The sequence below is a fragment of the Muscardinus avellanarius genome (genome assembly GCF_963383645.1).
Source record: "Muscardinus avellanarius genome assembly, chromosome: 10".
Lineage (NCBI taxonomy): Eukaryota > Metazoa > Chordata > Mammalia > Rodentia > Gliridae > Muscardinus > Muscardinus avellanarius.
In genome coordinates, this window is record NC_137796.1 from 101,356,221 (window position 1) to 101,373,906 (window position 17,686).

At 44.0% G+C, this 17,686-nt stretch overlaps 1 protein-coding gene across 5 annotated transcripts in view; it reads right to left on the reverse strand.

Annotated features, from left to right (window-relative positions):
• The window catches only part of MRTFB (myocardin related transcription factor B), a gene marked incomplete at both ends in the record, with an annotated part of 185,771 nt that overhangs the window by 65,214 nt on the left and 102,871 nt on the right, over positions 1-17,686 (reverse strand). The window contains one exon of one of the 5 annotated variants that reach the window (XM_080704638.1): positions 7,574-7,694. The exons of the other annotated variants lie outside the window; for them this stretch is intronic. Within the exon in view, the coding sequence (XP_080560764.1) occupies positions 7,574-7,694 (121 nt within the window). Of the gene's footprint in view, positions 1-7,573; positions 7,695-17,686 lie in introns of those variants that run through there. 5 annotated transcript variants of the gene reach the window in all.

Sequence of the window (17,686 nt, forward strand, 5' to 3'; positions counted from 1 at the left end):
TATCAAACAACCCCAAACTGCTTTTAATCATATTGACTCTATTTTAAGAGAAGTCCTATACAGGTTCTAATAAAAAAGTTCTAATAAAAAAGTTATGTATGTCATAAGAATTCACTGGTGTTACAGACTGAAGAGTATCCTTCTCAAATTCATATGCTGAGTCCTCAACATGACCATATTTGGAGGTGAGGCCATTATACATTACGTTAAGTAAAATCATAAGGATGGACCCTCATGCGATAGGTCAGTGTCCTTAGGAGAGAGCTTACCAGAGAGCTCACTCACTCCGCTCCCTGGACACTCCCTGAGGAAACGCCTCGTGGGCACGCAGCAAAGTTCTCAGCCAAGAAGAGAAACTGGACCCCGCTAGATTTTCCAGGATCCAGATCTGTGGGAAGAGTTATTTCTGTTACACAAACTGCACAGTCTGTGCCATTTTGTCATGGCAGCCTGAGCTAAGACAATAGGGGTGACAAAAAAAAGTTCCAAGCTTATCTGCTTTGCCATTCAGAAGGCTGTTTTTGTAAAAAGTCCTGGTAAAGCTATCATTCGGAAATAGTTGAAACCCACTGTCTAAAACTTTATTTGTATTTTTCTGAAGGCTTTCACAGGAGTAGAATGGTGTCCTGATAGGGAATCACAGTGCTGCAGTGAGACTGATAGGAAGTGGGGCTCAAGGCCTGCCCAGTGGTGCTCCCGACTTTACCAGGGCCGAGCGGCAGTTCTGATCTGCCTTCTTCATTCAGTGGAGTCAGGATAACCACGTCAGTCCGTGAACACGCCCCTGAAGAGCCACCTAGGAGACGGTGCCCCTCTCTGAAACGGTATTCACTGCAGGAGAAGCACAGGTCCTGGGCAGCGAGCTCCGGACACAGAGAGCAAAACAGCAGCCCTTCCCTCAGAGACCTTGCAGCCTAGGAGGGAGCGGGGCATTTAACACAATGATCGAGTTGGACGTAGACAAGGACTAGAGGATCCAGGCTGCGTTTGGGGTGGGGGGGTGCAGAAAGGCCTCCCCCAGGAGGTTGCCTGCAGTGAAAGAGAAGGCTGAGCTGCAGGCCGGGACGGTGGGAGAGTGTTCTGAGAGAGCGGTGCGAGGGCATGTGGGGAAGGGCCTCCCGGGGCAGGGCGGCCGAGCACACTAGTAAGCCTGGGTTTCAAGATGACTGCTCTCGCTATCCATGCAAGATCACAGGGCTGTGGGGCTGGGGTCGGCGACCAGCTGGACAGCTCTCTCTGCTGTGGACTGAGGAAGACCTGACAAATCTGTGGCCAGGCCATGAGGAGGAGGTCAGATGCTCCCACCTGGGCCCTGGCACGAGCTGCTGGTTGAGCAGAGGTGCCGTCTGCTGAGATGGAAGGTCTGGAAGAGTATGTTTGGACAGGAATAAGAAGCCCATGGGAGATACCAGGTAGGAAGATGGCTCTGCAGGACTGGAGGGGGCTGGGCCTCGGTCACGCATTTGGACCAAAGCACATTATAGCTTCCTTCTGCTGGAGAGTGTGTGTGTGCATGTGCGTGTGTGTGTGCGTGTGTACACTTCATATTATCATTTAGTTTTTCATTCTTTAGGCTATCAACTCCTTCAATGCAATCGTTCACAGGTTTACAACACCCACCGTGGTGCTTGCTCTGTGGGAAATTATGAAAATGTGTTCTAAATAAAATTATTTCCAATAAAGTTTTTATACTCTCAAAATTAGCATGTACCCATTTAAAAATATTGAATTATGGGCTGGGCGTGGTGGCGCACGCTTGTAATCCCTGCGCTTGAGAGGTGGAGACAGGAGGATCGCGCAGGTTCGAAACCAGCCACGCTGGCTTAAGAGACCCTGTTTCCAAATAAAATATAAAAAATAGGTCTGGGAGTATAGCATGGAGGTAGAAGGGTTTCCATCCCTAGCAACACACACACACACACACACACACACACACACACACACACACACACACAAATTGAATTATGTCTGGGAAGGAAGGGAAACTTTTTACTTTTTTTATTCATGCCCATATTATTTGAATATAAGAGCCATATATCATATCTTTCCAATTTTCTTTTAAAAATCATTATTTTAGCAGGGAGCAATGGAGCACACCTGTAATCCCAGTACTGGAGAGGCTGAGACAGGAGAATCGCAGGTTCAAGGCCAGTCTGAGCAATTTAGTGAGGCTCTGTTTCAAAATAAAAACAAAATAGGGCTGGGGTGTATTCAGAGGTAGAATACTGCTGGGTTCAATCCCCAGGACCCCCCCCCCACACAAATAAATAATATTTTTTGGGTAATGGGGATTGAACCCAGAGGCATTAGACATCTGAGCTATACCACCAGCACTATTTTATTTGTATTTTTGAAACAGGGTCTTGCTAGGTTGATGAGAGTCTCACTACATGCTCTGGCTGTCCTTGAACCTGTGACCTCCTGTTTCAGCTTCTCAAGTCCTGGGGTTACAGGCATGCACCACCACCTCAGGCTTAATAAATAAAATTTAAAAGGACAGGGAGGGGTATAATGCTCTTTAAAATTTTGTCACATAACAATAACAATGTATCCGTGAGACCTAGAGATGCCAGGCAAAACAAAACAAAACAACACAAAAACTCAGATCAGGCAGGTAAAGTTACTTGGAATATATTGGAGAAAATATTTTTCTAAAAAGCTGACTTTTGAAGGCAATGGCACAGGAACTGGACTTTCAGGCTTCGGGCCTGCCAGGCTGGGTGACGAGGAGTCCAGAGCAGCCTCCTGCTCAGCCCAGCTCCGGAGGAGACAGAAAAGTCCACGTGGAAGCCGCCAGCCACGGCGCTAGATGTGACTGAAGAGCTGGAATGCCAGTGACTTCATTTTAACTATTTAGCATATTGTCTTTGTTTTTTGAGACAGGGTCTCCCTGCCTGGCCCGCTTGGTCTTGACTTTCTGGGCTCAAGTGATCTTCCTGCTTCAGCCTTTTTAGTAGTGAGGACTATGGCGCCCAGCTTCGTTTCACTTTAAATTTAAATAACCACATGTGGCTAATGCACACTACAACTGGGGCCATATATGAGTTCATTTCTATCACTTCAAAGTTTGGGTGCTTTGACAAAGCTATTTATTTAACTTATTTATTTGACTTAATCTATAGTCTCAGATTGGTTACTTAGAATTTCTATCTAAAACAAATGTTCATCTTCTCCTAAATAAACCTACTATAGATATGTCCCAGTACAACATGGTAAATGACTCCTGTTTCCTAGAAAATCTGAAGACCTCCATGGACTTCACCTTGGCTATTCTTAACCATTCTGTGACAGAAGTAAGAATATGGCCTTGGGAGGCTGAGGCAGGAGGACTGCAGGTCTAGTGAGACCTTGTTTCAAAAAATAATAAATAAATAAATAAATAAATAAATAAATAAATAAGGGCTGGGCATATAGCTTGGAGGTAGAATGCCCTTGGGTTCAATACCCACTACAAAAAAAAAAAAAAAAAAAAAAAGTGGTCCCCAAGCCTGCAACTTCTCCTGGCCCTGCAGCACCATGACTGAGCCCCAATGAAAGGAGCCAGAGCCCCGACTGAGTCACTTCTTGGAGAACAGCTGCCGATGACACATCTGTCCAACCCACACTAAAGTGTTTTCAGCAAGAAATGCACTTTAAGTGGCTTACACACTGCATTTTGGGGTAATTTGTTGGAGAATTTTAGCCGAAGTTATTAATACACAACCCAGTTTTCTTTTTATATTTTAGTTTTACTTTATTTTCAACATCAGAGAGCTCTTTATATTGAAATCAGACTTCCTTCTTTAAATTAATTTACTAATATTTTGCTTTTGATAAATATGAACTATACTTTAAAGCATTGGAATTATGATTCATTTAACTAAATGATGACTCATCACAATATTTATCTGCGTGAAATCATCCCAATTTATTTGATTTTTCCTTAAAATTCATAATTATCACTTCTTCTGTTGTCAAGTCAAAGTGGTTTTTAATATCCTTCTCAGGCAGATCTAAAAATTAAATTGAAATCTCATGCCTGTTCAGCATAATGAGAAAATGTTTGAAGCAGTTGGCAGATAAGTTACAAAAGATTCCCTATTGCTGCTTTGACAACATAAACTAGTTGAGAGAGAATGCTATTTTGAATCTGTTCAGGGGAATGCATGGTGTTTACTGCTGTTCTCACCTAGAGCAGAAAATAACGACATGATTCACGTGGTTCTTATAAAAAGTCTGCATAAGCATTAACAACTGTGATGTGACCTGCTCTTCATCTCCACGTTCCCTGGTGCGTGGTGACAACTCTGCACGGTGGCTCGCGCTGAGAGCGCCTCCTCAGGCTGCCGGCGTGGCGCAGTGGTGCACTCTTTACCAGCACACAGAGGCCCTGGGCTCAACTCTTAGTACCCCAAACAAAACAAGACCAACCCCTCAAGCCTTTTACCTCTTTTCAATTTTCAAAACACATTACAAAATTTTCTTGTTAAGGTATTACATAAATTCCTGAGTCATATGATTATTTTTTTATGAAGCCTGTTTCTGCCCCCCCCTCCCATTATTTCAGGCAACTCTCACTGTCAACAACCGGAAGAATTTAAAGATACTTCGATATAACATGAAAGCAAGTACTTAAGAAGCAGAGTGAACTTCCAGTTCTTTACAGCTAACATAAGTTAACAACACCAGAAAGACAAAGCTGGTGTCTACGTGATTAGAATTAAATGAACCCAAATTCAGTTTTTCCTTCATTACCTAGAAACTTATGATCCAGGCATTTTTAAAAGAATTCTAAAGCAGGTGCAGTAGGCACAAGCTTGTAATCCCTTTTGGGAGGCTGAGACAGGAGGCTTGCAGGTTCAAGACCAGGCTTGGCAACTTAAGTGAGACCTAAAATAAAATAAAATAAAATAAAAGGGCTTGGGGTGAAGCTCAGAGGTAGAATGCCCCTGGATTCAATCCTCAGTACATTGAGTGAATGAATGAAAAACAAATCTAGAGGCTGCTTTTCAAACAAATGTCAATCTTGCCAAATTGATGTGAAATATGAGCATTTTAAGTAAGTACAGCTTAACGTACGAGGCGTAAGCTCTTGGGCCTATTAGCAGTCACGTAAATGCTCATATCTTGACAGAGCAGCACAGGATCAATGCCACTCTGGGGCGTTTTAAATCAAAGGAGTCTGAACATCTGCCGCCGAAGCAATCACCTCTCGTGGTTAGTAAGTGTGATACAGGATCCAGTCCTTCAGAACAGACGCCGCTCCCTGGGACCTGGGCCCGAGTCAGGCTGCTGATCCGCCAGGCTGGTCACCGGTGGTCGTTTGCAGCAGTAACGGTGACACTGCATTTCAGGCATTTCCTTTTTCATAAGGAGCCAAAGTATTTTCAAATGACCCACAATAGAAAGAAAGTAGCTTTCTATACATTTCTCTTATTTTTCTATTCTAATTAGGCCTGAACCTGAGTTAACATATCACCTTATCTGTATTATTTTATTCTCAACTCTACTGCAGGACGTGAGGAGAAATAATGTAAGCCTGCTGAGACAGAAATCGAAACCCAGTTCAATAAAACTGTGGTGCGACAGATGAATTTTACTATCCCATCATTTCTAGGGGGTGTTTTGAAACATGAAAGTTCTTCCCCTCCCTCTTTATGCTTATTAAATTTACTAATATACAGACTACTTCTCTAACTTTGAAAATATATACCAGATTTTAAAATTTAAATAGAAGGAAAAAGTAGCAAATAATTTTTAAAAAATGAATAAGAAGAGGGACAAGAAACTGGCATCAAACCAGGCATCTCAGGAAGTAGATACTGCTTATCCTCATGGCAAAAATGAGGGGATTAAGGCTCAGAGCAGTGAACTTGCCCAGGGTCACAAAGCCGACAAGCACTATACCTGGGACTGGAGTCTCAGGCCATCTCATCCCCAGTCCGCTGACATTCTCCTGCACCTGTATAAACCTCACAATCTTAGGGAGAGGTGCTATCTGTTACATAATCATCTCCATTATATTTTGCTGTTGATAATTCTCCTTACCTATCTATCTCTGTCATGCTGGGGATCAAGCCCAGGGCCTGCTTATGGTAGGCCTGCTACCACATCCCTAGTCCCTGCCCTTATGTTTTTAATTCTTGTTTTCTATACTCCCTAGTCACAGGAGACTGTTGAAAATCTTTATATTTCTCCTATTACATTTTCCCCTAATTTCTTGGTTTATCAAGTGGCACAAAAACTCTTTAAAAAATTGATTTTATTAATACCATAAATACCATAAATGTATGCTATTAATAGGAGCTCAATGCTTAAACTTAAATGACACAGATAGACAATCTAATGACCTTTTTAAAATGAATGACTTTACAACTTTAAGTCCGCCCCAGTAGCACGGACTTTGTAAGAAGGCACAAGCAGAGGCAGCCACTGCTCAGTGCCTAGCAACCGCTATTTATGCTTCACTGTGTAGCATCTGTTTCCATCTAGGTGATCCTTTCTACCTGTACCCAACAGTAGTTCAATACCAGCAAGTGCAATTATTGTTTCATCTTCTCCTTTAAATCTTTAACCCGCTGTCATCGCATCCTCATATTCTAAATGAGAGAAGGGGAGGAGAAGCATCCTTGTAGAAGAGCTCAAAGTCTCCCTAGGCAGAGGAACCCCATTTCCACTCGTAGGATGAGCAAGAGGCAGAGGGAGGCAGGAGTGCCTGATGGAGCTGACAGCAGGGGAAGGAAAGGGCTTCTGCCTCCCAGAGAGACCCAGGGAACCAGTTTTCAAACCAGACAGGCACTGGCAGGGGAGTGCTTGTGACTTAAATTTAAGAAAAAGTTACTCTCTGCAGACCCTGAATCCCGTCAACCAAGCCTTCCCTCCAGCTGCTCCAGTGAAGCGGCTGTGTGCTGGGCTTGCCATGCCTCCGGGCCGGCCACGACGGGACAGCAGTGCCCACAGCTTTGGCCATTTTCTTAGATCGGCCGTGGAGGACCTGGGTTAGCAGCGCTCTCCCACAACAGTGGCAATCTCAAGCTTATGCTGCTTTGTTAAAAACAAACCAAACTATGCAATGTGCTTTTAAAAACATAATGATGCAATGCACATTTAAAGCCAATTAACCCATCATTTTAAGTTTAATTAGGAAAGAGCTAGTTACCTTCTTGGCTTTAAATAATAAACATCACCATCATGTTAATTGGGGAAAATTAATTTTCTGGGAATTATATGTTTGCAAATTCAAAAGAAGCAGTATTCTGACTAATACTGAAAAGGAAATGGCCTCTCCAAAAACCCATGGGGGTAGGAGAAAAATCAGAGTATGAGAAAATACACAAAATACCTGGGAAATTTTCACTAAAATTAGTACTGGCTTTATAAGTCCCTTTACCGTATCAATCGCCGTAAAATCCCTGGCTTCTATCAGCTAATGACTCTTCGGTAATAGCATTAAGCTTTCACTGCACAAAACCTGGAACATGTAAGGGCCACGGGCGAACAGAGAGCAGACACACGCAGGGTAAGCAGACAGACATGCTCGCCCCTTGTGGGGACAGGGACTCGGCTGTCCTGCCCTGTCCACACACACACTGACCTTCCTTGAGACTTTTCTGGTTGCTCCCCTCAAGGCATTCCTTTTCTTTTAAAGGTTCGAAGTCCCCAGCAGTTAAAATCTCTGGGAAGCCCTGTTGCTGCTTCTTGGAGCTATCGATCATGGTGAGAGGCTTCAGCAGATGGGCAGCATTCAGCAGGAGAAAGGCTCGGTTTGCAGGACAGCGAGAGCGGTGCTCAGAATACTCTGGTCCCTGGTCCTTGGTCGCTCCTCACGAAATCCCAATCGCTGGGCAACTATGTCTTTAAGCAACTGAAGGCAGCCATTACCCTTGAGTTCCTAGCTTGACTTGCAAACACACTCATGCTGCTGGAAGCCCTTAACTCTCTCCCACGTCGGGAGGCAGAGCCTGGGAGGCACGATTCTAAAATCCCACCCCTTTTCCCAGCCAGCCCCCTTCCCTTTGCCATTACAGCTTCCCCCGCGCTGGGCGCTTCAATCTGCAGTCTGATGGTCCGAATCATCTGACAAACACTGAGTCAAGCAGTTAAAAATAAATCCTCTAGTTGTTAAAAGAGAAGGCTCTGCTGATACCCAAGAAGACAAATTGCTGCCTGTGGTCTCCCGGCTCTTCATAAACACAGCCGCAGGCTGCGGAAATACTTTGTATCAGCCAGACAAGCACATCCATTACTCATTAAGTTCCCCAGCTATACAACCGGCAGGCATCTGAAGGAAGGGAGCCTTATCTGGGCAGAGGCACCACATTGAATAAATATGCTCCTAGCATTTCTGGACATAAAGAGTCATTTCGCTATCAAAGTTCTTTTGTGGTGTGCTGTTTGCTGCGTGGAGCTCTCTCCCTGGCAAAGCCGGAGCTCTTTGTAATGGGGAGTGCGCTGGGATCGCAGGATCGCAGCTTCCTTCCTTCTGCGATTCCGACCTGAGCAGCAGTTTCCCTTTGTGCCACTAGTGGGCTGAGAGAGTTAACATCGCCATCATTTTTTTTTTTAAAGGAAAAATCTCCTCCCATGCATTAAAAGCAGTGACACCAAGAGCTTCCAGTTCATAACAGATTCCATCAGCGACCAGACCACGTCTGATTTCACAGGAGCTGCTGAGCACGGGCACGTCTCCTGCATGTGAGTGCTACTGCTCACAGGAATCTCTAGGTATGGCAGTTCCAGGAAAGGTGGAGACAAGCCCGTCTCCACACGCACCAAGTATGCATCTGCAGCCCCAATAGTCATTTACATGGTTCAAAATATGCTCAGAATTTTTAATGATTCAAAGTATGCTACTTTACAAAGAGCTCAATGGGACCCACCAGAGGTTATACATTTGTGGTTATAAGATTCGGAATCTCGTTCTACTGAGGAGTCTGTTTTGTTCAATTTCTTATAACCAGCATTTAGAAGAATGCCTAGAATATTAGGGATTTTTAATTTATAACTATGGGGGTAAATTAAAGCAGAAGAATGTGTAAAAAATGGTTGATAAAAATGATCTAAGTAAATGACAAAGAGCTACTACTTTGAGGTGAACAAAGGGAAGAAAATGTATATATACACTTTAGTTATGTACCTGACCTGATTCTCCCAGGAGAGAGAGAAAGGCTTAAATCTTCAGGGCCAGGAGAAATCAATAAGGTTTTCAGTGCTTCCACACAGATGGGACTCAATGAAGCATCCTCCGCTTTGTCCCTGGTCTAAGACCAGTGTGCACTAAACCCACATGGTTCTAGAAAGACTGCTCTCTACCCTTCTCCTGCATCTCCTGAGAATGGCATTACACAACACAGGGCATGCTTCTTCCAAGGGAAACTCCTCCTGAAGACGCCTGAGCCCTTCTGTGCAGGCTAAAACCTCTGCAGAAAGCGGGAGGAGCTTATTACATGTCTCCAGTGTGCCTTCTGCTGCTCTCTCTGCCCCAAGCCTGTATTCTTCTAAATTAACCACTCCTGCACTTTTAAAGGAGCAACTTAAAAAAAAAAATCCTGTCAGAGGCAGTGTATCCTATAAACTGTGGCCATGATTCAAAACAGGCAGCTTGGTTCCAGGGCCTTCATTCTCCTACACTCTTACTTTGCCAAAAAAAAAAAAAGAAAAAAAAAGAAAAACAAACAAACTAATGAAAACAATAAACTCCAACATCTCTTTTTTCAGGATGCTACTTTTTGACCTTTTTTTTAATATTTTATTTGGAAACAGGGCCTCACTAAGTTGCTGAGAGCCTCACTAAGTAGCTGAGGCTGGCTTTGAACCCGTGTGATCCTCCTGTCTCAGCCTCCCAAGTGCATGGATTACAAGCGTGCGCCACCACGCCTGGTTTAGGATGCTACTTTTAAATTCCCCTAAACCGGCCGGGTGTGGTGGCGCACGCTCGTAATCCCCTCGCTTGGGAAGCTGAGACAGGAGGATCGCGCAGGTTCGAAGCCAGCCTCAGCTACTTAGTGAGGCTCTCAGCAACTTAGTGAGACCCTGTTTCCAAATAAAATACAAAATGGTTCTGGGAGTATAGCCCGGAGGTAGAAAGCCTCTGGGTTCCACCCCCAGTACCACCAAAAAAAAAAAAAAAAAAAAAAAATTCCCCTAAGCCGGGCATGGTGGCACACGCTTGTAATCCCTGCGCTTGGGAGGCTGAGACAGGAGGATCGCACAGGTTCAAAGCCAGCCTCAGCTACTTAGTGAGGCTCTTAGCATTATATTATTATATTATATTTTATTCCAAATAAAATATAACATAGGTCTGGGAGGATAGCTCTGAGGCAGAAAACCCCTGCGTCCCACCCCCAGTACCACTACAAAAACAAACAAACAAACAAAAAGCAAAAAAAAAAAAAAAAACCAAAAAACAATTCCCCTAAATGTTTCAATAAACAGTCTGTTTCTGTCTTGCAGTGCTGGCTAGCAGCCACAGATCCAGAAACCTGAGTAGATACATACCTACAGTCATTTCAGTGTGTTTAGAAAATGTACTCTTTTAATAATCCTCTGTACACTTATTATTCTACCTCTGAGCTGCATCTCCAGCTCTTTTTATTTTTGTTTTTATTTTGAAACAGGGTCTTTCTAAGTTGCTGAGGCTGGCTTCAAACCTGTGATCCCTCTGTCTCAATCTCCCAAGTACTGAGATTACAGGTATGCACCACCATGCTTGGCAGCTTATTATTTTTATAAAATCTCAGAAAAGAAAAACAGTTCTGCTGTAGATTTATAAAAGTCTTTTCTTCATAGTTTTGACAGGAAATAATTCTTTAGTGGTAAGTGTGCTTGAAAGAACACTTATTTTCTATTTTTTTTAATTTATTTTTTGGTGGTGCTGGGGATGAAACCCTTCTACCTCTGGGCTATACTCCCAGACATATTTGTATATATATTTTGAATTTGGAAACAGAGTCTGTTAAGCCAGCACGGCTGGCTTCGAACCTGCGCGAACCTCCTGTCTCCGCCTCCCAAGTGCAGGGATTACAAGTGTGCGCCACCATGGCAGGCTTATTTTCTGTTTTTAAAAAAAATCTGAAATAATTTCAAATTGACGAGCATTTTTTTCCCTTTGCCTTATGTGAGCAGGTCCTGACATGACACCCCTTTAAGGACTCTGGTGTGTGAGTCTTACAAACAGAGCCACAATATAACCACCAATACTAAGACATCAACACTGATATGTCACCACTATCTGATCCACAAACTCCATTCAGATTCTACCACCTGTCCCAACAATAGCCTTTACAGACAAAGGACCCAAACCAGCTCACAAGACACTGAGTTCCCAGTCTCCACTTTGCTTCCATCTCCAACAGTTCCTTAGTCTTTCTTGATTTTCTGAATTTTGAACATCATAGGTCAACTGTTTTTTTTTTTATTATTTTTATTTTTTGGTGGTGCTGGGGTTCCTGGAAGCCCTTCTACCTCTGGGCTACACTCCCAGACCTATTTTATATTTTTGGAAACAGGGTCTCTTACACCAGCGCGGCTGGCTTCGAACCTGCGCGATCCTCCTGTCTCCGCCTCCCAAGCGCGGGGATGACAAGCGTGCGCCACCACACCGGCTAGGTCAACTGTTTTAGAGAATCACCCTCAATTTGGGTTGTCTGATGTGTCCCGGTTAGAAGCAGGCACAGCATTTCAGCAGGGATGCCATCGTCTCTCTGCGTTTACAGACTCCTGACTGGAGCTGGAAGCGCAGTTAATGGCACACATCGCCTACAGAGCACCAGCTGTCCTGGCACTCCTGGGGCTGTGTGAGCTGCGACTTGCTGACATCACCCACTGCAAGAGAGTCAGACTGCATTCTGCCAGCCCAGAAAAGACCCAAACCCAAAATCCGAAGGATGGTCTCTATTGAATGTATATCGCTTTTGCACCATTCAACCATTTCCTGATGAAAATCATAAGCTGAAGCACCGTAAATAGGGGGCCATCCATATTAGAGGCTCATTAAACTGTAAGAAAAAGAATACTCTTTACTTGGTTTACATTACCTATTTATATTAGCGTGGACTCGGGGTTTCTTATTTCTTATTACTATAGTTATTTATTTTGATGCTTAAATTATCCCAGATTTGGCCAGTAGAGACCTCTGCAGTTTCTTATTGTCATGGCTCCACCGTTCTCTGAGCGCTCTTACTTTCTGGCACAAGATGTTCCAGGCTCATCCTGTACTTCTCCTGCCCTGTTTAGAAACAGGCCTGCATGCTAGGTGTGCTCATTACCATCAGGGTGCCCCTGCTCCATGGCTTCTCTGTAGACAGAAGTGGGGAGTCTGTTGGGGAGCTTGTGTGCGTGTGTATTCACACACTGACGTCTATGTTAAGAGATGTAGAATGCATCTATATTTTTGTATGCACATCTAGATTTATTTAGATGTACTGGAAACCACAAGCTTACCCAGTGCTTCCAGTTCAAGTCTAATGCCCAGGCTCATGCTCACTCTCCTTTCTACATTCACAGCCACCTTTTCCCACAGGAGAAGCTTCTCTCCATGGTCTCTGCCACCCAGCTCATGGACGCCCTCCACTGCCCCACCGCCACTCCTGCAGCCGGACCCCATGCCCACCTGGGGCAGCCGCCCTCTCGGCCCTGCACACGCCTCCTGGCTGCACTGGGCAGGAGGAAGGAGACTTGCGTTATTTCTTACAGAAGAAGCCCGCTGTTGTCAGCTGGATTGCGTCACGGCTGCGTGTGCCCTTGTCTCTTACTACATGCGCTGCCCTCCCCATTGTCATCTGACTCTGTTGCCACAAGTGGCAGTAACTTCAAACGCATGCAATTAAAGTCACTTCTGCTAAGATGAATCTATGCTCACAGTGTTGTGTGTGTGTGTGTGTGTGTGTGTGTGTGTGTGTGTGTGCACTCAAAAGAACTGTTTTACTGTGAAAGACACTGCCATAAATCAAGTCAATTTTCCCACCACCCTAAGCACAGTTATTTAATAAGCGTGAGAAAACTGTATGGCTTGAAGTAGGAACAATCCAAGAAAGGCTTCAGGAATTAGAACACAAACAAACACGGCTCAAGGGACCCACAGAGAAACTTGGCAGAGCCAGCGTGTGCTCACAGAACTACTGATGAAAGGATCCTCGCCGGGATGCTGCCGTTCACCAGGAGGGACCTGAGCGTCACTGGCAGGAACGTGACTGATGAGCGGCTTCCTGCCTAACCAGGGCAGGGCTCAAGGGCCACCAGACCAAGCACGCTCCTCTCCACTTGCCTGCAGGGAGACGGAGAAGACGGCCCCGCGCCTGCCGCGGGCCCTCAGCACCTAGTCTCCAGCGTGCCTTCTTCGCACGCTGGCGGGGCGGGGTGCTGAATTGAGTATTCAGAACCACACAGACGAGACATTAGGGAGAGGAACTGCAGTGCAGTAGTAAGGCTACAATTTTCTTCTAAAGGTACCATATTTTTAGAAATATACCTACTTTTTGTGTGGGTCTGGGGGTGGAACCCAAGGGCATTCGACTTCCGAGCTATACCCCCGCCCTATTTTTTATTCTTTATTTTGAAACAGGGTCTCACTAAGTTACGGAGGGCCTCACTAAGTAGCTGAGGCTGTCCGTGAACCGCGATCCTCTGGCCTCAGCCTTCTGCATGCTGGGATTATAAGATAGTAATACTTCAGATATAAACAGATTATCAAATGAGTCCCTATGAAAATCACTGTTCCATGATGAGGGACAGATTTTCCTGACATTTCTAAGGTAATAAGGTTTTGAGGGACAGCATCAATGATTTCTTGCAGTTCAGTATTTCAGAACAACTCTATGCTACAACAGGGCAAAACAGCTTAATCGCATGCTTTCGGGTGTGTGCTAGGACCTTCACCCTGGAATACGCGGAGACACGACTGGTGCGTGCAGTCTGGCCCCCAGACTTGTCTCTCTTCTCTGAAGATGTGAACTGCAATATGGCGAGGATCTCTGGACTGGAACTTTACCATGGCCAGTCTGCTCAAGGACCAGTTCTGAGTGAGAGGAGAAAATGCCAAGCTGGCCAGGTGAGCAGGAGCTTGGGGCAGAGGACCATGTTCTGAGCTCCTCCTCAGTTTGGCCAGAAGCCTTACACAGTAGAAGTGTTTTGACGACCTTGTCTCCTCCTCTTGAAATTAGTGTGAATAACCGAGATGACAGAACACACTTTATAAGCTTAAAAAGCCACTAAAATGATTTCTTTCTTTCTAAACTTTATAGTTATATAAAAACAGTCTGCTGGGTGAAAAGGATTTGCAACAAAGAACTTTTTCCTTGGGTTATATACTATCTACAGGTCAGTCTTCCTTGAATTTTATGATGACTTTCTCAGTCAGGGAACATATGAGAAAATGGAATGACTATAGCTGTGAGGTTTAGCAAAGATACACGGGACAAGCACAGGGCCAAGTGGACCAACCCCAGGAAAGACCAGAGGTATATTACCGTGGTCCGAGGGAGGTCGAGGCCAGCAGCTGTCATAACAGGTTCCATCTCTAATGCCGCTTCTCTTCCTTTGCTATGTTATCTCACCTCGACTCTTAAATCTTTCCTAATCATTTTCATGAAGTTTTAATAATACAGATTTGTGTACTATGCTTATATCTGTCTTATACAAACATAAGAAGAGTAAGATCATTTCACTCATCCCTCAAGAACGAATCACCCTGTTGAGACTGCTTAATCTACAAGAAAAAGCCAATGTTTCTCATTTAGTTGAGAAAAAAATTGTAAGATAATAAATAACAAATGTTCGCCATCTGCAATAACGATTTTTAGATCACAAACAAATTTAGCATACTTTTGAGGATCTTAAGCATCTTTTCATCCCAGGAAGCTGAGGTGTCGGTGACATATATCAATATGTGTCCTTTATATTTTAAAAGAGAATTGCATGTATGAAATAACAAGTGTTTAAAGTCACTCTGCTGATGAGTACAAATCTTTAATCCTGGACTTCTAACTCTTCACCCAAAGCAAACACTTGCATTTTTTTTTTTCCTTTCAAAGGCATGTATTCAGAAAAACTGGTTATTTAATTTGAGGGGGAAGATAACATCACAGATAAACTAAGGAAAGTTAGAGGCACGAAAGCCTTGCAGAAGGGACATGGCTTCAGAGTTTGGCTGTGAGACCTTGGGCAGTGGCGCTGTCTTTGCGCCATGGCCGCCTTGTCCATGGGCTGCAACAGCAGTAAGGAGGGTGACAGCTGTCTTTTACAGAACAAATGTAAAACATCGTCACAGGCAGAGCGAGCACTCTGGGCTGTGTGAGGACTCATTTCTTCAGGGTCTCCTTCCTGTTCTCCTCCATAGCTATGGGTCTACTAGGGCTGGGGGTTTCTCTGGTAAGATTAGACCATATATACATGTGCAAATGTAGAATCTTTTCAAAAATTATTTTGTTTTAAAATTCTATGCCTTTTATAAGGTGCTACTGTTCCACTTTTCTTTTTCTAAGGACTACAATCACGGAAATTTAATGCCTGTAACATATATCTTGACCTGGAACACGATCACTGTCCCATTAATTCTGCCTTCATGAGTATACAACGTCACTGCATGACCCAAAGCCCTTCGTGTCTCTCCTCTACCTACTGGTGGCATATGAAGCCACCAGTGCTGCCTCCCACCATCCTGAACAGCATTATTAAACCTTGCATCTTCCTCAGGTTTCAGCTCAACCAAAGCGCTTAGTGTCTCCTAACACATCTGAGTTGTCTTTGTTCAATCTAGAACCCCCTATTTCTGATCTGTGCCCATGAAAACTGAACTCAGTGTTCAAGAACTAGTGCCAGCTTCTTTCAGAAACCTTCCTGAAGGTCTCAATTTACCTCAAAGCATGAGCCTTTATCCTCTCATGCTCTGAACTCTCATGATACTGTTGCCATCGTGATGGAGACAGTGAAGACAATGGCGCTCGTTGCTGAGGTCCAGCAGTCCTGTTCACTGCAGTACTGTGTTCACGCGTGATGCCATGCACCTGCACTCTCAGTCACTCCACTCCACACTCAATTTACTACTACCTCCACTTAAGTGTGAAGCGCCAAGCTAAACGACTTGTTTAGCTACACAGTTTTAAGAAGTAGAAGTGTATGTGTGTGTATGTGCGTGCACGTGTGTGCGTGTTGGACCCAGGGCCTCATGCATGCTAGCAAGTGCTCTACCACTGAGCTGTATCCTGATCCCAGAACTTTAAACCTAAGCAACAGGCCTTCAGGTCTACGAGCTTTTTCAATGGGTTGGGTGTAAGAATGAAACCCAAATGCCCAAAGGCACCTATTGTATATAATTAATTAACTTCTCTCCTAAGTATTTAAAATGGCTCTCCCTTGGGAGGACTGAGACAACAGGTGTGTGGGCACATCTGCAGAGCTTGCTTCTCTCTAGGAGCCTGAAAAAGACGAGTACTTTGAACTACTCTGTGCTCTCAACATCTGTCTGAATACTCGGTGTATTCCTGACACACCATCCCCATCTTGGTAAACTTTGCAATCTTTGAAAGCTGGAACTGTATTCATCTTTTTATTCCTGTAAAACCTGTTCTAGTATTTTAATCATTTTCACTTGGTCAAATTCCAATTTGAAGCCGGGTGTGGTGGCACATGCTTATAATCCCAGTACTTGGAAGGCTGAGATAGGAGGATCGGAAGCTCATAGCAAGTCTCAGCAACTTAGTGAGGCCATCTGCAATTTATTGAGAACCTGTTCCAAAATAAAAGAATAAAATAGGGCTGGAGGTGTAGCTTGAAGGTAGAATAACCCTGGATCTCCAGTATCACCAAAAAAAATATTTTTTTATTAAGTAAATTCTCATTCAGTATTTCAGGCTAAATAATCAACATCTTTCTTATAATCAAGTAACAACTAAAAAAACTATTATATATTTTTGCTTGTGTCTGAGAGACATTTCACAATCAATTTTACTTAAGTATAATTCAAAGTTGACAGGGTGCAGACATTTAAGGCATGAACAGTGGTGAGTTTTGTTTTGTTTGTTTGTTTGTTTTTTGGTGGTACTGGGGTTTCTGGAAGCCCTTCTACCTCTGGGCTACACTCCCAGACCTATTTTATACGTTTTAATTTGGAAACAGAGTCTCTTAAGCCAGCGCAGATGGCTTCGGTCCTGCTCGATCCTCCTGTCTCTGCCTCCCAAGCGCAGGGATTACAAGCGTGCGCCACTACGCTGGGCCAGTGGTGAGTTTTGACGGAGGCACACACACACACAAAATGTCCACGGCCTCGTCCGAGGACATTTTCACATTCCCAAAGATCCCCTCCTGCCCCCTGAAGGTATCTCGTTCTGCCACATGTAGCCTCACACAATCACTGATCTATTACCGTAGACTAGTTGGCCTTTTCTAAAATTGCAGGTAAACGAGAACAGACTACACGTAATTTCTGTGCTGGGACTCTTTGACTCAGCATACTTCTTCTGAGATGGATCTATGTTGCGGTTCATATCAGTATTTGGTTCCTTTCTATTACTGTATGGATATGCCACAATCTGCTCATCTAGTCACCCGTGGACTGGTATTTGGGTAGTTTCCAGTTTGAGTTACTATGAATGCATCTGTTATAAATACTTGCGTAGTTTCTTCAAAAGAACATTGTTGGCAGAATTTAACAGCAAATAAACATCCATCCATAAATGAATAAATAAATACATTTTTGAAGTTAGGTACAGTG